The sequence below is a fragment of the Microtus oregoni genome, unplaced genomic scaffold (assembly GCF_018167655.1).
Source record: "Microtus oregoni isolate MIOR12 unplaced genomic scaffold, Mior012 000062F_ref0000492, whole genome shotgun sequence".
In the NCBI taxonomy this organism is placed as follows: domain Eukaryota; kingdom Metazoa; phylum Chordata; class Mammalia; order Rodentia; family Cricetidae; genus Microtus; species Microtus oregoni.
This window is the reverse complement of record NW_024543872.1, coordinates 2,745,287-2,770,438: the sequence shown is the minus strand read 5'-3', so window position 1 is coordinate 2,770,438 and position 25,152 is coordinate 2,745,287. Positions and strand designations below refer to the sequence as shown.

At 48.4% G+C, this 25,152-nt stretch overlaps 1 protein-coding gene across 3 annotated transcripts in view; it reads left to right on the top strand.

Moving 5' to 3' along the window:
* Positions 1-25,152, top strand: part of Nod1 (nucleotide binding oligomerization domain containing 1) — a 50,739-nt gene that overhangs the window by 12,111 nt on the left and 13,476 nt on the right. For 2 of the 3 annotated variants that reach the window (XM_041640401.1, XM_041640400.1), the window contains exons 2-6: positions 14,281-14,600; positions 15,912-16,086; positions 19,232-21,056; positions 23,136-23,219; positions 24,286-24,369. In XM_041640401.1, coding sequence (XP_041496335.1) covers positions 14,400-14,600; positions 15,912-16,086; positions 19,232-21,056; positions 23,136-23,219; positions 24,286-24,369 — 2,369 coding nt within the window. In that variant the 5' untranslated portion in view covers positions 14,281-14,399. Of the gene's footprint in view, positions 1-14,280; positions 14,601-15,911; positions 16,087-18,510; positions 18,610-19,231; positions 21,057-23,135; positions 23,220-24,285; positions 24,370-25,152 lie in introns of those variants that run through there. The other variant, XM_041640402.1, reaches the window with a different exon arrangement.

The window sequence follows — 25,152 nt, the reverse complement described above, 5'->3', positions numbered from 1 at the left end:
CCTCTGTTTCCTTGGCTGGGATATTATTTCCGAAGGTGGATGCCATTTCCTTAGATGGACACTATTTCCGTAGGTGGACACTATTTCCTTAATGACTTCTAGGAGATGAGATGGCGGAGGTGAAGGGACAACCCGAGTGGCCGAATGGTGCATGCTGTAATTCGGCTTCCCTACAATAGGAACTGTGGTCTTGTGAGGGAAGAGGAGGGCAGGGTGAGCTTTCTGAGCAGATGGATGTCTTAGACACCCCCATGCTGCTTCCTGTTTGACAACCGGTTTGAACCCAGCTTCCTCATGGGTCCGGTACTTTTCTTGTCTAAAATTATTGTATTCAAATGATTGGAAAAAGTTTGTCACACTAACAGATAATGAAGAAGGTTCCCCATATCAAACGGTTGTAGCTCATTGCTTGCACATTCTTCATTGCACGCCAAGGTCCTTTTCAAGCTGGCAAGATGCTCTGCTCGGGCCAGAGGAATGGCTCGGCAGTTACCTTCCAGCCTCCCGCCGCGCACACACACAGGGTTTTCCTCACAACCAACAGTTCCAGAGAATCTGAAGCTCTCTTCTGGCCTCCAGCATCAGGAATACACATGGTACAATACAAACATAAAATAAAGGTTCTCACACATATTCATAAAGTATAAATCAGTATAAATAAAAAATATTTTAAGCTGGTCATTAGTGGTACATGTCTTTGGTACATGCCTTTGGGAGGCAGAGGCAGGCGAATATCTGTTGAGTTTCGGGCAAGCCTGGTCTGCAGAGAGGGTTCCAGAACAGCCGGGACTACACAAAGAAATACTGTTTCAAAAACCAACACACACACACACACACACGCATGCATGCAAACACGCACATGGACACACACACACATATTCTCACAACAAGGATTTGTGAGCTAAGGTTAGGGAAGCAGCCACCTGTCTGCAGGGAATCTAGCCATGGTTCCAGAAGAGAAAGATTGAAACAGGAACAGCCGTGTCCCCACCCTGACCACTGAAAGCCCAGGAAACTGTTCCTCTATTCTCAGTTCCTAAGCCACGGCAAAGTGCTGAGGACAGTGAACCAGGCCTTAGGTGGGATATCAGGGCTGCTGAGAGGACAGCAGATGTCAATCAACCTGTGTCTGTCTTCATGAAAGGGAAAGGCAAGGTCGGTAAGTCATTGCTTTACAGACTGGGCCTTTCGGTGTTTACAAAAGCATTGTTCTTCTGTGGCTGCCACATACCCTGACTCACAGGCTTCTTATGAGCCCTCCTTCCCGGAAAGGAGCTGGAGGAGAGAGCAACAGGACTGGAGAAGGGAATAGGGTGGCCAGATTCTAACTCTGCCCTTGCTTTTGTTTATGTTAGTGTTTATGCCCAACCCCTAGACAGAAATACTTCCAATGGCCTGACCACCTAAAAGCAGCTTGGGCTATAACTCTAATTAGCATCTGCTATGTTCATAAAGATTATTTTTCTGGGAAAGATTCCGATCTACTTGGAATCTTATCTGCTGGTATTGCAACACCAATCTGAAGAAAGATGGGCTGTATATTTGGAAATGTGTAGAGATTTAAAAGAACAGTGGGGTGTATAAGGAAAGGGGGATCCTAAGGCTGGTGTGGCTGGCGGGAAATGACTGCCTTGAGGTTCCTCTTCTTGGCTCAACCACCATCACCGGGCTTGGGTCTGAATTCTAGGTGTCCTTCTGAGGAGATGGTCACATTCCAGGCAGGGAAGCCTCTGCAGACCGGAACCCGCGATGGCGTTGTACAGAACGAGTGTTTCCCAGCTGCAGGCAGTTGCGTGGATGGCTTCTGGTCATGGACACTTAAGACAGTGGTGACAGGTCTGGGTGCGTGTGTAACATCTGGGTGTGTGTGTAACATCTGGGTGCTACTCAAGGGCTTTGTTTTTCTGGGTATCTTAAGTACAAACCCCCTAAGAGAGAGGGGCTTTGCCTACACTCATCTCCCAGTAACCTTCTGCCAAGAGGCTTGCATGGGCCCTGCACCTTTGTGGTCATGGTGACAGACCTGAGGATGCCTTCCTCTCCCCTGTCCTTGTTCTCTACATACTGGTTTCCTTTCTCTCCCCAAGCAGTTCCCTTGCTTTCATGCCACAGATACTTTGTCACTTCTTCCCTACTCTGTTAAGATCTCCTTCTCCCCCTTCACAGACCCCTTCCTAGTTTTATGACTTACATGTGAGTCTTACACTCTTACTTGCACACACAACGAGGGAATGAGAGAGAGAGATATATTTCAATCTAGGTTCTGCATGTGAGAGAAAATAGGGCATTGGTCTCTGAGTCTGGCTTATTTCACGTAATGTCATAATCTCCATTTCTATGTGTTTTGTGTGGCAAACGATATGATTTCATTTTTCCTTTAGTCTCCAGGCATTTATTAATCACAGTCACTGGACTTGTAATGCCTCATTCTGAATCTGTCTAAACTGCCAGGTTATAAACACTAAGGGTGGAGATCTGCTTGGCCTCATTGCACTCAGTAAAGTGTTCCTCACAGTGACGGTCACCTGAAGCTGGCATAAGGATGGGGATAGTAAGAAAGGTGAGCTGAGGAGGCAGTTACTGGGGTTCTGCTCTCTGTGCCAGCCTGGCAGGGATCTGTTCTGTGCCAGCCTGGTGTAGGCCCTTCCAGCACATTAACTCAAAATTGCTTGCAATACCCTAAGACAGGGACCCTTACTTGGGGAAAATCAAAGCACAGAGCAGTAACTTGCAGAGAGTGCTGGTCCTGACAGCGAGGGATCACCTCCCTGTGTCTCGTCCCCTGAAGCCTGCAGAGTTCTGGCCGGCAGCCCATTCGGCAGAGGTCCAGATAGCTGATCTCCCTACTGCTGGCAAAGGCTGCAAACGTGGGTAAGTGGGAGTGGGGCGGGTCTCCAGAAGTCCTGCATTTGATCCCAGAGATCTTGCCTCTCACAGCAATTGTAAAGTAACTGATGAAGCTGGGGACCCAGTAAAGAGCTGTGTTAGCTATTATCATCGGTGCCCAGCTGGACCCCCATATAGCATGTCTGAGGAAAGAATAAGCAAGGCAGTAACATCAGCAGATTCTCCTGCTGCCCTCCACCCCTGGTAGCCACTGCTCCTCACGGTGAGGGTGGAACCCTGCCGGTGATGACACTGGCATCTAGACTGTTGCAGCTCTTTAGGCCACAGGGTCAGGCCGAGAAACACGCTCCGCCTGGCATCGTTGTTCAACCTCTTGGATGTGGGGCTTGCTCGGGCACAGAGCTCTGAAGCTGCAGTCCTGGCCCTCTAGTTCTTTTGCACTTCATAAAAGGAAAACCACGCCAGGCAAAGAACTCCGCTGCTGGAAAGCCGGACTGTTTAGAAAGCAGTTTCTGCAGTTCAAAAGAGAGCCTTGGCAGTCACAAAGACACATCAGGTAATCACGAGGGCAGAAGGAAACAGTGTGATAGCAACCCGGCCGAACACCGCTGTGCGCACAAAAGGGTGGAGGCTTAGGAGCTGATAGACAGTTTTGTTTTGCTCTCTAAGTTTTTGGTTGTTGTTACTATTTGTTTCCTTTCACAATTTGTTTTCCAGTGACCAGGTATTACATTTCTGTTTAGTGGACAAGTTATAAAAACACAGCAAGGATGGGTGCATGAGACAGTTAAGTGAGCTAGGGGCTTGCTGCCAGGCCTGGCTAACGGAGTTCACTCTCTAGGACCCACATGGCGGAAGGAGAGCAGCAGCTTCTGCAAGTTGTCCTCTGGCGAGGACAGGGCAGCGTGGTTTCAGCCTTGTGTTTCTTATCTAACACATGAACGTGAGATTGTGTACTTTTTGTTTTCTACCAGTTTGATAGTCTATAATTTCATCGCCACATACTTCAAAATGCTTTCTAATTCCTATTTTTCCTTTGACCTGTGAATCTGGAGATTTTCCAGATGTCTTTTTATTGTTGATTTCTAACTTAATTCCACTGTGGTCACAAAATGTAGGATGAACAATTCCAATCCTTTGCCAGGCATTAAGAGTTTACAGTGAGGCCCAGAATGTGGGCAACTTTTTAAACACTACACATGCACTTAGCACCACGTCCTGTGCTGTTGTTAGACACAGTGGGATATCCATACTGTAATGGATTAAGTCGTGGCTCCCTGCCAGGGACCAGCCGCCTTCCAGGACCTGCAGAGACCTGTGGCATGGTCTTGTCGTGTGCCCATCAATCTGTATCTCCTCATGGGACTTGCTGCCCCTTGTGGCCCACTGCAGCCTCTTGGGGAACTGTGCTGTCCCTGCCTGGGACTGACTGCTCTCGGGACCTGCTGCCCACTGACGCTGTTGGTGACTTGCCGGGACCTGCTGCTGCAGCCACTTGGGGATCCGCAGCATTTTTTACTTAATCCATTATTTATCATTACACATACAACAAGATAAGCTTATTATTTTGATCTCCCAGGATTCTTACTGGTTCCAAGGTCTGACTGTTCTTGCAGCTATTATATGAAGTATCTTATAGTACCTGACTATGATCATGTATTTGGATATGTTGAGTTTTTTTTTTTTTGCAATTTTTTCCTTTAATGTATTTTCAAGATATACAACTAGACGAATGAAAGTGAAAGTTCTTCTTTCACCACTCAGAAGTACTATTCCTCAAACTGTTGTGAAATTCTTAAATTCCCATCTAATTCTGTGCCAGTCACAGAGCATCCTTCCTCCTTGAGTGACCACACACTGACACTTTATCAAAGATACACCTCTTTGGGTAGCATGCATGGTTTTTCCTAATAAATCTGCCAAATTATGTTTTATAATCATTATACTTATTCATATTTGATTTAATACTAGTATTTGGGGATATAGATATATACTGTACATATGTATGTAATTTATTTTGTTCCATTACCTCCTTTTCAAAGACTTACTTGTGCTGGGCACGCCTTTAATCCCAGCATTTGGGAGGCAGAAGCAGGAAGCAGGTGGATCTCTGTGAGTTTGAGGCCAGTTTGAGCTTATTTGTTATTATTATTATTATTGGTTTTTGAGACAGGGTTCATCTGTGCTGCCCTGGCTGTCCTCGACTAAAGACAGCACTTCTAGTTGGGCACGGTAGTGCATGCTCTTAATCCTGGCGTCGTGGAGACCGAGGCAGAAGAATCTGGAGCTGGAACTCAGACTGGAGTACCCAGCGAGACTCTCTCTCAAAACGAAAACAAAACACTTCATTACAGTACAATTTCATACAACATTTCCAAGTTTAACCATACAGGTTGATGACATTTGGCAAACTGTGTGTGTGTGTGTGTGTGTGTGTGAGCACTTGCGCGTGCGCGCACTCTTCCCTCGGTATCTGCAGGGGTGGGTGTCAGGATGGTCCAAGGAAAACAAAACCTACCAGTGCTCAAATCCCTGATAGAAGGCACGGTGAGTGTCTTCATATCACACGTACACTCCTGAACACGTCAAATCATCTCTAGATGATTATGATGCCTAACACATTGGAAGCGCTATAGAAGTTGATAGATGATTCAATTTCAGGACTGATGACAATGAAAACATCTATAAAGTACTCCATGTTTAGTGAGGCGTGATGTTTTCCTGAATGTTCTTGATCCATGGTTGATTGAATCGAAGGATGTGGAATCCATGAATGCATACACACTACACACACACACACACACACACACACACACACACACACACACACACACGTGTACACATATGATACACATAGCACTCACTCAAGATACACAGTGTTTCCATGTCCTAGGAGCTTGCCTGGCTCTTGTTCGCAACCAGCGTCTCCACAGCTGCCACCTCCCTGGCTCCCCAGGAGCTGGTTCAGGAGCAGGATGCACACGGAGCCATAGAGTACATCCTCTTTCTCGGAGCCTGACTTTCTCAGCCTTGCGTCTGTGACACTCCTGCTCTGTTTTATTGCTCTTAGATGTGCTGCTGCTTGGTGCTGCCTTGTGGGGCTGCGGACACTGTGTTGCCTCAGCTCTTCTGGGAACTGCCAACTGCTTTCTCACAGTCAACCAGCAGGAATCTCGTTGGAATGAAATAAAACAAAAACCGGGTCAGAACTTCTGATTTCCCTCAAAGGGCGCGTTTCTAGGAAGGGAAGTTGCTAAAGGGACTTCTCTCTCAGGCTGGTCATTGTTACTGTTGAGACAATAAAGCTCACCCCAAGGCGAGGGCCAGGAAGCTTTGGGTCCTCGACCTGTCATGTCCGTGGACTTTCAACAGCTTGGTTAAGACATGAGCTCAGACCTTAAGTCCAGAGTGCCTGAAAGCCTCTTACCCCATCAGCTAAAACTACTGAAGCTCAATATGGCCACAGAAATGACTTCTAGTAGATCCCAAACCCCTCAAAATTAGCTGTTACTGAGAAAAAACCGGGTCCTAGAAAATGTCCTTAGAAAGTTCCCAGAATCTTTCAGTTGACTTGGAACCCACCAGGCCTGCAGGTCACACAGCAGGCCACTATTAAACTAGCCGTGGACAACACCCCTGAGGTGTGGACTGTGACAGTGACATCGCCTAGTTACTCTGCAGGGTCTTGAAGCTGCTTTGGCATAGCAACCAAAACTAGAGACAACCACTGACTCTTAACTTGGATTTCAAAGTCTAGAAAGATGGGAATCTTTTCTTCCTAATACAGCTTAACAGGGACTCTCATGCTCTCCAGCAGGAATTTACGCGTGTGCTGGGGAATGCCGTCATATTGACACTGACTCCCTTATGGTATGGGCATTGCAGACATTGGACCAAGACACATGCCACAATTAGGACTGTAGCTCACGAGCAGGAGGAGCTGACAGGGATCAAAGAAGTGGTCAGGCTGCCCAAAGGAGATTTATTTGCCCCAGAAGGATAGAAGGCAGGGAGTAAGAGATAAAGACAGGAGATAGAGGATGAGGGAGAAGGGAAAAGGAATAAGGGAGAGGGGAAGGAGTATTTGTCCTGGGGTGGCACAAAGAACTCTCTCTGGATAACGAGGAAACAGATGTGACTATAGGAAAACGGTGGTTTGTAAAAGTGAAAGGGGAAACCCTGTGTTAGGATGAGGTGTTTTATTTTGATTGGGCATGTTCATTAGGTCAGCCAAAGGGGGCTTTTGGTTGTTGGATTTCACTACTTTGACAGCTGGACCTTGGTAGTCAGCCTCAGGAAGAGGAACAGGACAAATAAGGGAACAGACCTTGGGGCTAACTTCAGGAATGTAATCTAACAGTTCTTAGCAAGGCAGAGGAAAGGGGGGAGAAAGGCACGGCCTGCCAGAGCCATGCCTGCCACACTGGAGCTGGCCAGTGTCCCTTCACTGACAAAGAGCAGGAGGTTTCTATTTCAAGTGTACAAAGTTGCTAAATGGCCTCTACCCTGTGACCACTGAAACACTTTCCGGGCTGCTGACCGGAATCTAGATATCCTCTCAGATCTCAAAACCTTGGCATGAAAAATAAGAACACAGCTACTCCTTCCTAGATGTGTGCCGTGTGACACTATTTCTGGGGAGACATGAACAAGTGTTTGCTTACCCCAGATAAAGAACCAATAACAGACCTAAGGATAGACACCATCAAAGTCCAAATTGATGAACAAATAAGTTTTATTGGGGTTATTTAGAGGAATATGGGTGAGGGATTATTTATTGGCACGGAAATGACTCAGGGATCTGCATCGCCAAACCCCACCCCAGTGTGACCACAGCTCACCGAGGCTGGACACTTGAAGCACACTGCACAGCCTTCAGGCATCTCAGCAGGTTGGAAAGTGTCGTTTCCAGGCAACTCAACCGGCCTCTTCTTGCAGGGGCTCAGTTGGACCCATCTCTTCGGGGCAGCTAATAGTATCATTGGGCTGTTCTTACAGATTATATATATTTAGGGAGGGAGGAGTCTAGTGTATCTTGTCAGTTTCAGGGACTTCCTGACGCCCTGAAATGTTTACCTCTTGATCTTAATGAGCTTCCTTGAAGGGTGGACTGTTTCACATACCCCCACCCCCTTTAGAACAGTGGTTCTCAACCTTGGGATCGAGACCTCTGTGGATCACACATCAGATATTATATTACCAGTCACAACAGGAGCACAATTACAGTTCTGAAGCATCAGTGAAAATAATTTTATGCTTGGGGGTCACCACAACATGAGACATTGCATTAAAGGGTCACAGCATTAGGAAGGCTGGGAACCACCCTTAGGACATCTTGTTCCACCTCCTAACATCCTATGACTTACAGAGCTTCTGGAAGCTTTTCACCTCAGAGGAAAGGGCTGTCCAGCAGTGTTATACTGATGATGCATTAGAGCGGTGCTTTGCACGTACGTATGTAATTAATGCAGACATCTCATCAGGCCACCTGCTTGCCTTTATTCTCATTAATGAGACTACTGGAAAAATCTAAATTTCCAGTGTTAGTGAGATGGCTCAAGGGGGAAAGGCCCTTGCCCGCAAGCCTGATGGCTGGATTCTGGCACCCAGACCCTCAGGGCGGAGGGAGAGAACTGATTCTGGCGCACTGTCTTCGCCCACCACACACGCGCCCTGGTGCTTATACACACGCAACTGCATGCACACACACTAAATAAATAAATGTAAAAAATTATTTAAAAAATAGTAAAATAGAACTATCATGAGGATTGTATTTATCTTATATTAATAACCCTGTTCTACCACCTTTAGAAATGATTCTTTTTAAGCCCAGTGTTATTTGTGGATACTCAGGATCCTGAGTGAATCCCGTGAGCTCATGGGTTCAAGACCAGCTTGAGAAACTATATTTAGAGAGCCTTAAAAGAAAAGATGCCAGGCGCTGTTGGCTCATGCCTTTAATCCCAGCACTTGGGAGGCAAAGGCAGGTAGATCTCTGTGAGTTCCTGGCCAGCCTGGTCTACAGCGTGAGTTCCAGGATAGCCAGGGTTACACAAAGAAATCCTGTCTCAAAAAAACTGTTCCCTAATCTTTTTTTTTCCTCTCAGGTTTTGCCCTCCCCCAAATCTATTGCAGATTCACTTCAAAAGCCCAAGTAGCAAGGCGGGATGTAGAAACCTATTTCTCTCTCTCTCTCTCTCTCTCTCTCTCTCTCTCTCTCTCTCTCTCTCTCTCATACTCTACCTGCCTAGGCAGTGGGCTCACGGCCTGCACGTTCTATCTTCATTTTTCCATTTGGTGTTCTATCTTGCCTTCTGCAGCCCTGGTCACGTCTTCGGCCTTAAATTGTTTCTTTGGCTGTTTCCTTGGACTGTCTGGACAGGATGTCCCTTCAACACCCACCCTCGGGGCTCCATATCTGGGGTTGGGAAAACCTCCCCTACAGAGAGGCCTGGCTCCCAGAAGCCCAGTGCTACCATTGTCCTTTCTCCTTCCTCTCCCCACCCCTTTTTCTTTCCTTCTCCCTCCCCTCCTCCAGCCCTCCCGGTGTTCCCTTACTCCTCCCCTTTCTCTACCACTGTGTCTTTTCCCCATGCCTTCCATTTGCACCCAGGACCGAGCCTTTGCAGGTAAGACATGGAGGACCTTTCTGAGTCAGGGGACATCAGCTCTCTGTGGCGCATGCTCATGAGCGGTAACTCTCTGAGGCGTCTCACGGCAGTTCGGTCTGTCTCTGGCTTCTGTTTACCAGGCAGTGTTGTTTCTTTGTTTCCTTTGTGACTTCCATCCTTCCTTAAATTCCTGCCAAAGTAAGCTAACTGACCTCGGGGGAAATTACAAAAGCAATCAGCCTCCCGGCCAGCTAGTTGTCATGTGACCAGTGACTTTGCTCAGGTGGTCAAAAATCAGGAGACAGCTTTCCCCTTCGGTGGGGTGTCTAGGGTGGGACCAGTTTGGGAAGCTAGGGACAATTTTTGTGGGGATCGCAGGCCCAGGAAAGAGAAACAGAGAGTTAACAGAGCCCTCCCAGTGATAAGAGTGAGGGCGAATGAATGAAGGATGTTGCTTAACCTCCTCCCTCAGCCTTCTAAAGCGTGCTGACTCACCGAGGGAGAAGGAGCGGCCTTTTCCTGTGCTTTCCACTCAGCACTTCAGCGATTCCCACAGCCCTCCCTGAGAAACCAGCCTGGGAGCTAGGACTGACCTGCTGCTACCGCTGCAGTTCCCCCACTCCCAATTTCCTTTACTTATTTATCTAGTTAGTTATACTTATAAATCTATTCTTTTTGGCTGTCACAAGATAAATTTTTAAAGCATTTAAAAATTTTTGAGATTATAATTTAATCACAAACCTTTCCATCTCCTTCTTCCTATTCTCCTTCAAATCATGGTCCTTTTCTCACTAATTGTTATTCCATATATATATGTATTTGTGTATACATATCTATTCCCAAATAGAACCTGTGCAGGCCATGTAATGGTGCTTGCACGCATGTTTCCGGGCTGAGTATTTGGCACTGAACGACCAATTGGTGTGCTCCTCCCTAAGGAGTACCACCTTGCCCACTCCCAGCCTTCCTCAGTTGCCACGATTCTTTATGGGTGTATTCCTATTACTGGGAAACACAGGCTCATAGAAAACTTTCTAATTCTCTGTCTGTGACAGAATTTCTGCCCCCTCTTCCAAAATGTTTCCTGAGCCTTAGGTGTGGTTCTGTTTTGTAGACACATGCATTGGGACTAGGCTCCAGAACCTGGCGTTTTGATTAGTTGTGTTTTTCTATACTAGTCTCCATCTGTTGCAAAAAGTTTCCCTGATGAAGAGTGAGGAGTACCTTTATCTGTGGGTATAAGACACATGCTTATAAGTTGTTGGTTGAGATTATGCTGGTTGAATAAATTAGTAGTTTTCTTCCAATAACCATACTTTGATTAGCACTGAATAAGTAGCTAGGTTTCAAGTCCTAGACATTGTTCCCTATTGTTGAGCAGGTCTTAACTCCAACTAGAGAGCCGTTGGTTACCACCAAAATCTGTGTGCCATTACTGCACCCTTCGGGTTATTGTGCCAAGCTGATCATTGATGGGACTCATAGGCATCACAGTTGGTAAGATTACTGGTAGCCTCCCTCCTTTGGAAGCCTGCATGGCGCCTTCTGGTATCAGGAAAGCCATTCCTCAGGGAGGGTATGTTCAGGTCAATTCCAGCTCAGGGGTCTCTGGGCCGTTTCTGAAGTAGACAGTGTCTTCAGAGATTGGGACTTTCCTTCCACTTCTGGGGAAAGGGAGTGGTAACCATGGACAACAGCAGTAGGTTGTATGTTTTGCGAGTCTCTTAGCTAGCCATGCCCAGCAACTCAAAGAGGGCTTCTAATGTCTACTATTAAGGTTTTGTTAGGTGATCTTTGGCTATTTAAGGGAGCATTGTCAGCTCAGATGAGAAAATTTCATTAGAATTATAGATGTATGTTTATGCATAGAATTGCATGTATCATAGGTGTTTTTTTGATAAATAGTTAAGAGTATGATTCCTTGTGGCAGTTTCATCCATCCTTGTTGGCACTGTACCACCTCCCTCCTCGTGTGCATACCTCGTTTCCTAAGGAGCCTCCACATTCCCCAAAGCAAAAGGTTAAAGTACAGGTGAGACTTAACTGTGACAAAGAGGCATGGTGCCCAAATGACCCATGTTTGAGAAACATTGTCCTAGAAGAAGAAAAGCGCAGAGAGCACTGTGAGCTTCTGTTACTGTTTGCAGTCATTCCTGACTCAGCCCAGTGGCATTGAATATGGATCAACTGATTGTGTCTATACATATATGCCCATGTGTGTGATGGCCAGAGGTTGATACTGTCTTCTTCAGTTGCTGTGCTACTGGATCCAGGAGACTGACTGGCCAGGGAGCCCTCAGGATGCTCCTGTCCGGCTCTCCGGTGCTGGGATTACAGGCACACGCCTCCATCTCTGGTACTTTCCAGTGGTGCTGAGGGAATCCTTATGCTTGCACAGAAAGCACTGTACAGCTGAGCCGTCTTCCCAGCATCCTCAAATACCAATTAAAAACAAAGACAAGGTCGGGCATGCTGTAGCAGTCAGAGCTATATAGTGAGACCCTGTCTCAACAAACAAGACTGAATTCGGGGAATGACCACGAGTGAAGGGGGTATAAAGCAAATTGTTTTTCTAATTCTAACTCTGTCACAGAGTTTTGTTTGGGGTGGTGAATGAGCATTTGATTATGGAAAAACAATACCCAACGTGAAGCTCCACAGCTTCCTTTCCAAATGGTTAATTTAACTCTACAGGAGCTCATTGAGATGTATAGTTTTACGATCTGGTTAATTTCAGTATGTGATTTTTTGCAAAGTTTTTTTAAATAATAAAGTTTAATTCCCTTTGTGTGGAAGGGTCCTTTGGGCTTTACAGCTGTCAGGGAAACGATCTGCAAAAATACAAGAATAAAACTTGGTACAGTCCGATTTTGGTACTGGGCCGGGATTTCTAGGGTCTGACATCAGATCATTTACTTTAGCCATAGGTAAGCACAGCACAATTTGGGAGAAAAGTTTTCCGAAAACGATTAACTCAGCCCTGTGAGTACAACAAGCTCAAGACATGTTTACATGGAAATCCTTTACAACGTACGCTGGCTTCATCTGTAAGATTGGCTTGTGTTGACAGAGAAGCCATGCTGAAGGTAAATGGTCTAGGGAGAAGGGCTGAGGTAAATGTAACAGCTGGCCCTAAGATAACAGAGAAGTCACTTAGGCTGTTGTAAAGTACAAATGGCATCTCTCACAAGGATGAGTTTTATGACCTAGAAGTCATTGCTCAAGGTTTTAGGGGGAAAGGTGTGGGAGGAGTAAAACATAATCAGACAACAAGGGTTCACCAGGTTGTAAGCTGCCTCCATTCCTGGCATTCCAGGGGGAACGTCTCTTTCCTTTGAAGGGTGCCTGCGAGTTTAACTTTCCTGGCTTCTCCAGCACTTAGCTGTGTGCCAAAGCATTCTTTTGCTGTCTACATCTTTGTTAGCTTTGCGGATTCTGGAAAGATAGCGACGGTCTAAGAGGAGAAGGCCATGTTAGAATATTTTATCTTCTTTCAGAGGCTGATGCCAGAGACTCGGTATGACTACCTATTTGACTTTGGTGGTGTTAGCTGAAGGCCTTTTGGGAGTCACTTACTGAAGCCATGGGTCCTGAAATGGATCCTGGTTGCCATCTTTCCTCCCTCTTTCCCCCTCTCTCCTCCCTGGTCTTCATGAAGAGACAGAGGTGCTCTGCCATGCCTTCCCCAAAGTGAAGGATTGAAACCAAGAGGTATCTTGAATTTTGCATACAAGTGGATGGAAATAGAAAACACTATCCTGAGTGAGGTAACCCAGACCCAAAAAGAGGAACATGGGATGTACTCACTCATATTTGGTTTCTAGCCATAAATAAAGGACATTTAGCTTATAATTCACGTTCCTAGAGAAGCTAAATAAGAAGGTGAATCCAAAGAAAAACATATAGGCACCCTCCTGAATATTAACCTTCATCAGGCGATGAAATGAGACAGAGACAGAGACCCACATTGGAGCACCGGACAGAAATCTCAAGGTCCAAATCAGGAGCAGAAGGAGAAGGAGCACGAGCAAGGAACTCAGGACCGCGAGGGGTACACCCACACACTGAGACAATGGGGATGTTCTATCGGGAACTCACCAAGGCCAGCTGGCCTGGGTCTGAAAAAGCCTGGGATAAAACCGGACTTGCAGAACATAGCGGACAATGAGGACTACTGAGAACTCAAGAACAATGGCAATGGGTTTTTGAGCCTACTGCACGTACTGGCTTTGGGGGAGCCTAGGCAGTTTGGATGCTCACCTTACTAGACCTGGATAGAGGTGGGCGGTCCTTGGGCTTCCCACAGGGCAGGGAACCCTGATTGCTCTTTGGGCTGATGAGGGAGGGGGACTTGATCGGGGGAGGGGGAGGGAAATGGGAGGCGGTGGCGGGGAGGAGGCAGAAATCCTTAATAAATAAATAAATTTAAAAAAAAATAAATGAAACCAAGAGGTAGGCTAATCTTCCCTCCCTGATATTGTTCTCTTGCCGCAGTGACAGAAAGGCGAATACATTTAGTGGTGCAGAATCCCACCAACAGCAATGAATTACGATCGTTGTTGAATAACTCCCTGGTAAAATTCTTTGGCATGACACTCTCCTGTTGGAGTAGAGAAATGCAAGAGACAGTGAAGACGGGGGAGAGGGAGAATCCTTCAGTGACATTTGCTTTGTTGACAGTGTCCTTTATCTCTTCAAGGTCAGCAGTGAAAGGCAGGATCCTGGACGGTGGCCCTGAATCCTGATTGCCTGTCTGTCAGGGAGACACATGTGGTCAAAGATGAATTTGAGCAAATGTTGACAATGTCCTTTATCTCTTCAGGGTCAGCAGTGAAAGGCAGGATCCTGGTCGGTGGCCCTGAATCCTGATTGCCTGTCTGTCAGGGAGACACATGTGGTCAAAGATGAATTTGAGCAAAGTAGCTGCTGGCTACTCGAACTATGGAAAAGCAGGGCCATTATGAGATGGGAGCCGTCCCACCGGGTTGCCACTCCCACATTAAACTGCTGAAGATCAACAGGGAACATCTGGTCACCAACATCCGCAACACTCAGTGTCTGGTGGACAACTTGCTGAAGAATGGCTACTTCTCAGCGGAAGATGCAGAGATCGTGTGTGCCTGTCCTACCCAGCCCGACAAGGTACGGTGAGGGACACTGGTCCTGACAGTGACGGACCTGGGTTTCTAGCAGCTCTTCCCCTACCCTGATCCCGGAAAAGGGAGGATTTGCTATACTGGACCAAATTTCCCACTGGGATCTTTGTTTTTGTTGTTATTGCTGCTGCTGTTGCTGTTGCCATCCCCAGCTCAGCTTCTGCAGCATGGGGTGTATTGATCACAGGTGTGCGTGCACACTGAGTTCTGCGGGGTTATTTTCATCCTTGTGCCCCTTATGCATTACAGAACAGCTTGATTACAGATGTGTCCTCACGCTGGGGCCTTAGTAGAACATAAATGAGCTTCCTGCCAAGCCAGTTTACTTCTGTTTGAGGCTGGCACAAGCCCTTCCATTTCAGCTCTCCCTGTAGCGAGTGTTGATCCCTAGGCCAACTTGTGCTTTAAATGAGTAGGTGAGAAAAGAGCATGGCACTTGGTGTCTCAACACCCCAAGGGGCCAGAGGCACCCACAAAGCCAGATTTAGAAGCGACTGCCTCCTTAGGTGGGACCCCATTGAAGACTTTCCCACGCTATGAATGAGGAAGTAGAACCATCAGTTCCCTCTGCTTGGCAGTATGGTCTGCAAACTAAGAGAGTACCCCAAGTCTCTGGATAGAAAAGTGAAGTGCCTGTTTGAGATGAGGCAGGCAGGGGCTAAAGACACCCAAAGAACTTCTAGGGGGGCCCACAGCACACTGGTATGCTTTGGTTTCTTCTCTTGACACCCTCTTTCTTGGCTTTTTGAGACAGAATGCCCCTCTGTAGTCTAGGTTGAGTTGAAACTCTAATCCCCCTGCCTCAGTCCTCTGAGTGCTAGGACTTAGGTGTGTGCCGCTATATACAGCTCCCCGTTGCTTTGCCTGTGTTTTTAATATGAAGGCCAGTTTGAACATGAGCTTTGATGGGAGTCTGTTACCCTCCTGCAGCTAGCCCGGATACGCTTCTTCCTCTTGTCTCTAGGGTGACTACCTCCTAGCACACTTATCCCTAAATGACAGTGACAAGAGGTTAGGAGGGAAAGTCCACAGCTGGAGGGCTTTTCCCATGTCTCTTCTGTTTTTAGGCTCACAGATGCTTCCTGGCTTCTTATTGCCGTGGGGATGAATTCTTGCTAACGAGGCCCACTTTGCAGATTCTATGCAGACTCTTACACAGGCTGTGCAGATGGTCAGGCCATTGCACAGTACAGTAGTACTAACACCTGGAACCCCGCCTGAGAGCCCCTGGGATCCTTTTGGCAGGGAGATACACCCTCACACCAGCTCATGCTCTTAATGTTTGTGCCATCCATAGGTCCGAAAAATTCTTGACCTGGTGCAGAGCAAAGGTGAGGAGGTGTCTGAGTTCTTCCTCTACGTGCTACAGCAACTCGAGGACGCTTATGTGGACCTCAGGCTGTGGCTATCAGAGATCGGCTTCTCCCCTTCCCAGCTCATTCGAAGCAAAATTATCGTCAATACTGACCCAGGTAGGAGTCAGCCCCAGCAGGACTATAGGCATGGATATGAAAGAAGGCACTGGGGTCTGGGAGTGCTATCATACTGTGGCCCAGGTGGGCATAAAAATGTAACCAGCAAGGCCAACCTGGCTGCCTGAGCTCTATCTCACAGAGGAAGCCCCGGTGCTCCTTCCATTTTGGAAAGAAGAGATGGTCTCTGGCATCAGAGTGCAGCCTAGGTCATTGCAACTGAACACAGGGAGCTTGTCTGCTTCCTTTTGCTTGCTTTGGTTCTGGGGATAGAACCCCGGGCCTTATGCATGCTAGGCCAGGGCCTTACCAGAGTTATACACCCCAGCCCCTCTCATCTGGTTTATTTAGGAGCCCCGGGAATTTTGGAAGGCCTTAGCTCTGAGTGCTTGTGCAATTAGACACAGCACTAGCACAGTTTTGACACCATGTTTTTCTTTTTTAAAGTTTGTTCTAGGTGGGCTAAGATGTCACTCAGTGGTGATGTATTTACCTAGCACCTAAAGGCTTTGAGCTCAACCTCCAATATACAAGTAATAAAGAAAAATACCTTTCCCCAAAACAACGAGATTCTAGACGAAGTTCTTCGGTTACTCAGGATCCAGTCTATATTTTCAAAGTGCTGCCGACCTCATGAGTTGACTGGTTAGCTCCATAATTTTTATGCCCAACCTACACCTGTGGAGGCACTGTGTTGGCTTCTGAGGATGCAGCGATAAGCAGGGACAGAACATGACTGTCTTCCGGGACTTCAGAGTCTATGGCAAGGCGACAGGACAGCAGCAGCGGAAGGTGCAAGTGGTGAGGGTAGAGTCTGCTGTGGGAGGGGCACCTGTTTCTACTCTCTCTGTTTTGTGACAGCCACCAGGAACACGCCAGCAAGTACCCCACACTCTGGCTTTTAGACTCCACTTTGACCTGGTGTTTTAGTCACTTTCCATCTCTGTGACAAAATGTCTCAGAAAGCAACTTAAAAAAAGCCAAGCTTTGCTTTAGTGTCTCAGTGCATGGTTGGTGGCTCCTTTGTTGTGTGCCTGAGTAGGGCTGGAACATTATCGTGGAAGTGCCTGGTGGAGAACGGAGAACAGCTACTCCCAGCAGCAGTGAGAGACAGCAGAGGAGCTGGGGACAAGATACAGTGTTAAAGGGCATGTCACCGCGACCTGACTCTTCCAAATGACTCCACCTCCTAGTTTCTGCTGCTTCCCAACAATTCCATTAGATTATGAAGCGATCAGTGGATTAATCTTGGGGAGGTCAGAGCCTTCAAGATCGCATCACTTCCCCAACGCTCACTGACTTGGCCCTGCCATTGGCCTTCGGGGTCATACCAGATTTAAGACATTACGGTTTAGAAACAGAGAGAAAGGGCCTTCCCAGAGAGTGAATGTTTAGAGAGAAAAAGGCCAACCAGCAGTGCCAAGGGCCAAGGCTGAGCTTGCTCCTGTAGCCTTAGCCAGTGTCTTGGTGATACTGCTCCTTCCTGCCTGTTTTCATCCCCACCCCCACGTGTGTGTGTGTGTGGTATCTGTGCCTGTGTCTGTGTCTCTGTGTGTGGTGAGGTATTTAGTCCCAGGCTGAGTGGCTCTTTCAAAGGACTTCTCAGTTGGTTCCTTCAGCCATGACCGACTTTAGAGAGTCGTTCACTCTACAGGACAGCACACACACACGACAGATTCATATCACAGGTTATCATATGTCTGAAATGTCCAGCAAACACACGTTCATAAAGAAAAGGAGTCTGCCAGCAGCTGTCGTTGTCTGGCGTTGGGACAGAACAGAGGCTGGCTGCACACCAGCTCAGGAACTTTGGAAGGGTGATGGATGTTTCATTCTAGAAATATAGTAGTAGTTACTGAATTTTATTAATTTAGTAAAAATTAATTGACTAGGATGTAATGCAATTTATAAAATTTTGTAATATAAATTATTATGAGTTATAACCAAAATAAGGTATAAAGTACCATTAGCGTTAAACTTTTTTAGTGGGGATTTGTGTTCTGGGCAGGTTTGGCCTTGAACTTTTTTTCTTCCCCAAGATAAGGTTTCTCTGTGTAGGCCTGGCTGTTCTGGATCTCACTCTGTAGACAAGGCTGGCCTCAGACTTACAGAGATCCACCTGCCACTGAGTTCTGGGATTAAAGTTCTACAGCACCACTGCCCAGTGGCCTTGTCCTCTTGATGCTCCTGCCTCAGTCCCCTAAACACAGAGACTACAAGGGTGTGACACCGCACCCATCCCTCTTTGCAAACGTCGAACAATCAACCGGACTAAGTTCATGGGAAAAGCTATAAAGGAATCTAGAAGTATGCATGTGGGTATCTGATTTTTACTAATTGAATAATTTAAATTCAAAAACTATTTTAAAGGAGCATGTAGAATGACTTTCTATTTGCCATTAAGTCCCATTTTTTGTTGTTCAGGTATGCTGGGGGCATGGAGATAACAGGAACAGGTTATGGTGTCTCTGCCCCTCGAGACAACTTGGGGCTCACCCTTGGGGTGAGCATCTATGCCTTAAGGTGCTCACCCTGGGGGCCAGGGGTTGCACCTGTGATAGCTCAACAAATTTAGTTGGGATGTTTGAGGCCAGCCAGCCACGGAGCCTCTGTAAATCAGATTAATGTCCGGCCTTGCATTTTATATCTAAAAGTTTTGGCATCCAGTTTTGTCAGACCCCACTTCAAGAACCAAAGAAAGGCTGGGGTAATGTCCCCCTGTACAAGGCTTTCGGTGGGAACTGACTCTGCCATTCAAACAGGGCTGTGGGCAGCGGCGGGGCAGCAAGACTGGCTGGCCTGGCCCTCGAGTGTGAGTGGCTTCTGTCTTTAGAGTTCAATGACAACATTGTGCATTGGAACAAGGGAAGCCTGTCTCAGACCCTTGACCTGGAGGGGCCTGCAACCCTCCAGCTGGCTAAACCTGAAGCCAAGCAGACGAGAAGGCCCGACCCTTAAATTCTGAGACACTGGCTCTTTGAGGCCCTGGGGGCTCCTATTAAAGGAGTAAACGACTTGGCTCAGGATCTGGGCTATGGGTTTGTTTGCTTGTGTGCTTGCCACTCTGTCCCTAGCCGCCTTGTTTAATGCATCTACTCCTTGTCCCCTCACCTGGTTGCCGGGAAACACTCTTTCCCCGCTCCAGTGAGCAGATACACCCAGCAGCTGCGACACCAACTGGGCCGGGACTCCAAGTTCATGATGTGCTACGCCCAAAAGGAGGACCTGCTGCTTGAGGAGACTTACATGGACACACTCATGGAGCTAGTAGACTTCAACAACCAAAACCTAGGCAGCCTGGGAGGCCTGGACTGCCTGATGGATCACAGCACTGGTATCCTCAACGAGCATGGCGAGACTGTCTTCGTGTTTGGGGACGCGGGAGTGGGCAAGTCCATGCTGCTGCAGCGGCTGCAGAGCCTCTGGGCGTCCGGCAGGCTGACCTCGGCAGCCAAGTTCTTCTTCCATTTCCGCTGCCGCATGTTTAGCTGCTTCAAGGAGAGCGACACGTTGTGTCTGCAGGACCTGCTCTTCAAACACTTCTGCTACCCAGAGCAGGACCCCGAAGAGGTGTTCTCCTTCTTGCTGCGCTTTCCCCACACGGCGCTCTTTACTTTTGATGGCCTGGATGAGCTGCATTCGGACTTCGACCTGAGCCGCGTGCCGGACAGCTGCTGCCCCTGGGAGCCAGCGCACCCACTGGTCCTATTGGCCAACCTCCTAAGCGGGAGGCTGCTCAAGGGTGCCGGCAAGCTGCTCACTGCCCGCACAGGCGTCGAGGTCCCCCGCCAGCTTCTGCGCAAAAAGGTGCTGCTCCGAGGTTTCTCCCCCGGCCACCTGCGCGCCTATGCCCGCAGGATGTTCCCTGAGCGCATGGCTCATGAGCATCTGCTGCAGCAACTGGATGCCAACCCCAACCTCTGTAGTCTGTGCGCTGTGCCGCTCTTCTGCTGGATCATCTTCCGCTGCTTCCAGCATTTCCACACGGCCTTTGAGGGTTCCTCGCAGCTGCCGGACTGTGCCGTGACCCTGACTGATGTCTTCCTGCTGGTCACTGAGGTGCATCTGAACAGGACACAGCCCAGCAGCCTGATGCAGCGCAATACGCGCAGCCCGGCAGAGACACTGCGTGCAGGCTGGCGCACGCTGCACGCGCTCGGCCAGGTGGCGCACCGAGGCACCGACAGGAGCCTGTTTGTGTTCAGTCAGGAGGAGGTGCAGGCATCAAAGCTGCAGGAGGGGGATCTGCAGCTGGGCTTCCTGAGGCCTCTGCCAGACGTGGGCCCTGAGCAGGGCCAGCAGTCCTATGAGTTTTTCCATCTCACGCTCCAGGCCTTCTTCACTGCCTTCTTCCTGGTGGCAGATGACAAAGTGGGCACCCGGGAGTTGTTGAGGTACTTTCGAGAGTGGACGTCTCCCGGGGCGACACCAAGCACGTCCTGCTATCCTTCCTTCTTCTCCTTCAGGTGCCTGGGTGGCGGCAGCCGGTTGGGCCCTGATCCTTTCAGGAACAAAGACCACTTCCAGTTCACCAACCTCTTTCTGTGTGGGCTGCTGGCCAAGGCCAGACAGAAACTCCTTCGGCAGCTGGTGCCCAAGGCTATCCTGAGGAGGAAGCGCAAAGTCCTGTGGGCTCACCTGTTTGCCAGCCTGCGCTCCTACCTGAAGGGTTTGCCCCGGGTCCAGAGTGGAGGCTTTAATCAGGTGCACGCCATGCCCACATTCCTGTGGATGCTGCGCTGCATCTACGAGACACAGAGCCAGAAGGTGGGGCGCCTAGCCGCCAGGGGCATCAGTGCCGACTATCTCAGGTTGGCCTTCTGCAATGCTTGCTCTGCTGACTGCAGTGCCCTGTCCTTCGTCCTGCACCACTTCCACAGGCAGCTGGCCCTCGATCTGGACAACAACAACCTCAATGACTATGGCGTGCAGGAGCTGCAGCCTTGCTTCAGCCGCCTTACCGTGCTCAGGTGAGGCTGCCAGCTGAGATGGGTGAGGAGAACAGAGAGGCTCTCTTTTGTTTTACCTGGCGGCTACATCCCGACCCAATATGGCTGCCCAAAGATAGCGCCGGCCAACTACTTAGTATTGTAGCCAGAAGAAATCCCTAGAAGGACAGGTCCCATTTTTAATTTTTTTTCCCTTTAGTATTAGGGTTTGAACTGCAGGCATCACACATGCCACACAAGAACACGCCTAACTGTCTTAAAAAGCCATTGCCAGTGATAGAACTTCTTAGATTTCTTTAGGCAGGACTTAATTGTATGTGCCAAGCTGGAAAAGAGGAGGGGAGCACAAGGGATTGTATTGCTAAGAACACACAGATACTGGAAGGACCTGCCGTGTCTGGATTGAATGACAGAATGAATTTAAAGGTAGGATGTGACTGCTCCCAGGTATGGTAGAGAAGAAGGTTTGTTGTAGATATGAGGGAAAGCATAGACAGAGGCAGAGACATTTGGGAGAGTCCAGAGTGGACTTAACCAGCAGATCCAGCCAGGTCTTGTGAGAAGCAGGGTGGGGAAAGGCAGGAGACCAGGCTAAAAGGGCAAAAAATATTAAAAAAAAAAAAAGGGACCAGTGTAGCAAAATGGCCAAATTATATAGGGAAGAACAGTTGGGGGAGTGGTGTAACCTAACCCCCTAAACTAGAGAATTTAGGGGATGGGGAGGGTATGTCAGCCAGGAGGATCCTATAACAGGTAGAGACTGAAGGATGCTGGGAGAACTGGGCAGCCAGGGTCCTCTTTGATATGTTACTAGGGCATCACAGCCATTGGTCCTGGGTTTGAGACCTAAGAGGGATGGCTCTGCAGTGTATACCTTGTGCTCGCATCTAGTCTGATACTGTAGGGGACAGGTTCCGAGAAGCTGCCCTTATCTTTTTGATGTGGCTTTTCTGTTCTCTCTTTAATTGTCGTGGATGTCAGCTTTGGGGTCAAACTTAGCCCGTGGCTTGTGCTTTTAAATAAAGTTTTATTGATGCGCAGCCACACATGTCATTTGCTTCTGGGTTGTTTCGCCCTGTATGTAGGATTGAGCAGTTGTTTGGCCCAGCAGCACAGTCTTCAGCATTTTCCAGCTAGTCTTGGTGTAGAAAGTCTGCTGCCCCGCCCCAGTCCAGTCGCCTCCCGGGGTTCCTGCTCTCATCTTGCTTCTCAGTTTCTTTCTTGAAGGTCAGGGTAGCTTGTTACAGAGATTGCTTGGATGAGTAGGGATGGAAAGAGAAAGAAAAGGGGGAAAGTGGGAAGGGGGAGAAAAGGCTATTGGGAGCTCAGTGGTACCCTTGCTTTGCATGCTGCAAGTCCTGGGTTCTACCCCTGAATCTTTGTATGTATTATTTACCTAATAAATACATACACACATGCACATTTTGCTCATGAGAAGCTATACTGCTGGGTTTAGAAAATTTTCTAGAGAATTTGCAGTCTGTGACTGGCCCTTGACCTACAGGGAAGCAGTCCCAGAGATCCCATTTTCCTCTTCTATTTGTCTGTTCCCAGCCTGGCCTGCACAGGCAGCATTTGCACTGGGAGAGGATGGAGAGGGTTGCTGCTGCCAAGTCCCGCCCTTGCCCAGAAAGCAGCCAGTTCCTCCTGAGACTTCCAACCCAGAGCTGCTTTAAAAGAGCTGTTTCCCTGGGCAGCAGGATGCAGGCCTCTTCCCGCATCTGAGGTGTGTCAGTTCTAGTGGGGACTATCCTGCCCTGTATTTTGTAAGTTAGCTCATGTCCTTACTCCACTCCTAAAATGCGAAGGTACCCCCAGTGGTAGTGATCCCTAAAGGCGGTCCCTCACGTTTCAGACCTCATGACCCGCCCCCACTGTGCTCAGAGGATGGAGAAGTCACACCCAAACGCCGCTGATGTTGGAGACAGCTGGAAGTAGCTGGCTGCGGATACCCTTATTAGCCTCTGTGACCCTTTGGCTTCAGGGCTGGGATGCAGCCTTGTTGCTGGCCATGGACCCTAGGCAGCTGGATTCTTAAGCTGAGCACTTCCTTGGAAGTTCCTGCTCTGACTGGCAGTTGTCTTCACTGATGTGTTTTAGACTCAGTGTCAACCAGATCACGGACACAGGCGTGAAGGTGTTGTGTGAGGAACTGACCAAGTACAAGATCGTGACATTCCTGGGGTAAGTCTTGCTGGAGGATATTGGGCCTGCTACCTTGTCATAGTTCTTAGCATCAGAAAATTGGCAGACATGTGGTCCACTGGTGACAGAAACCATGGCCAGTGCTGGCATCCTCTGGCCTCAGCCTCCCACATGCTGGGGTTACAGGCATGTACGTGGCTCCGGGTTCTGTTCTGGGCTCAACTGGTAGGCTCAGTTCTAGGTGGAATTGGAGCTAATCAAAATGCTTATGGAGCCCCCAGCTTCCTTACTTGTAAAACTGGGACCCAATCCAGGCAAGCTATTTTGGAGGCTACGAAGAGGAAGTATGTGGGGATAGGTTTTGTAGACATTAAAATACCTGTCTATACATCAGACTTTACTACTTTGGATCTACTCCTAGGTCCAGGGCAGAACCATATATATTGAATAGCAGTGGTACAGCCAAAGGGGTCCTAGGTAGAACCCTCCTTGAATACTTCAATAGTGCTGCAGAAAAATAAACGAATACTCAAACCAGGTAGTGTTAAGTAAAGGCCACCCATAGACCCAAGTCAGTTGTTAAATACGTTACACGGGGCTTTGAGTTTGGGGTTTGAGATGAGGGCACGTGGCCCCATGGCTGCTGCTGCTCTTGTCCCTGGAGCAGTTGCTGAATATTCCTGGACCACTGGATCATGAGGACACATAAACAAAAGGTCCCATGCTCCCCTCTGTTATGCGTGACGAGTGATAGTGGAGAGAAGACTTAATCAGAATGATTTAAAGAAAAGGACATAGGACTTTACTCTTCAGAAAACCTAAATCACCACTAGCTGCATTATTGAGCATTGTGTGCTGGGCTGCGCATGACGGCATATGCTCCCTGTCACCACGGGGCGGAGAGGTGTATGGATTCGGCATAGAGGGGAAGTAAGAGAGCTGGCTTTGGAGCCAGGCTGATGCAGAGCCCAAACTCTGGTCTATGGGTGTTCCCCCTTTCAACTTAGACAGTGGAAATCAGTAGGCAGAGCGTACTCGCTATAGGAGGAGGAGTTTGTGTGACACCGGGACTTACAGAGGCCCCTGGCTGTGCTTTCTCTCCAAGTTTATACAACAACCAGATCACTGATATCGGAGCCAGGTATGTGGCCCAAATCCTGGACGAATGCAGAGGCCTCACGCACCTTAAGTAAGTAAGTGGGGAAGGGCTGGGGACTCCTTAGAGGTTTGTTTTCTTTCTTTTTTTTTTTTTTTTGTTTTTTCGAGACAGGATTTCTCTGTGGCTTTGGAGCCTGTCCTGGAACTAGCTCTGTAGACCAGGCTGGTCTCGAACTCACAGAGATCCGCCTGCCTCTGCCTCTCAAGTGCTGGGATTAAAGGTGTGTGCCCCCACCGCCTGGCAAGGTTTGTTTTCTTTACCAATACCTGGGTCACCTCTTCCGTTCCAGTGTCATCATAAAGAGGTCTCGCCCTAAAGCCCCTGCCAGCCCCATGGCCATACTAGTCCAGCTGGCCAGATGTGCTCATCTTGTGGAGGAAACATGACCCAGTGTGGGGTTTGGCTGTTGGCGGCAGTGGAGAGTTAGCTCTTTAATCTCCCTAGCTACTGGCTGGAAGGAAGGGTTGTATCTATTGCCCTTTTGGGGATACCAGGCAAAGATCCTCTTCTCCTGGGGAGCTTGATCCTTGGCATTGTCATAGATGTGCCCCTTCAGGCTGACAATCTTCCAGCCCTCTTCGTAATGGAAACACTTACTTTGACCATTGTCAATAAATGTGGGCATTCTCAAGCCTACTAAAGAGAGTGGTAGTTCTGGGGTCATTCTGAGAATCCCAGGCAAGGCTCCAATGGTTGACTATCAGCAGAGATCGTGGGCCACCTCATAGGGTGAACCCAGGCTGTGGGTCCCTCCCTGAGAGGAGGCCACAGGCATGGATATATGTGTGAACAAGATCACACTGGCAAAAAAGC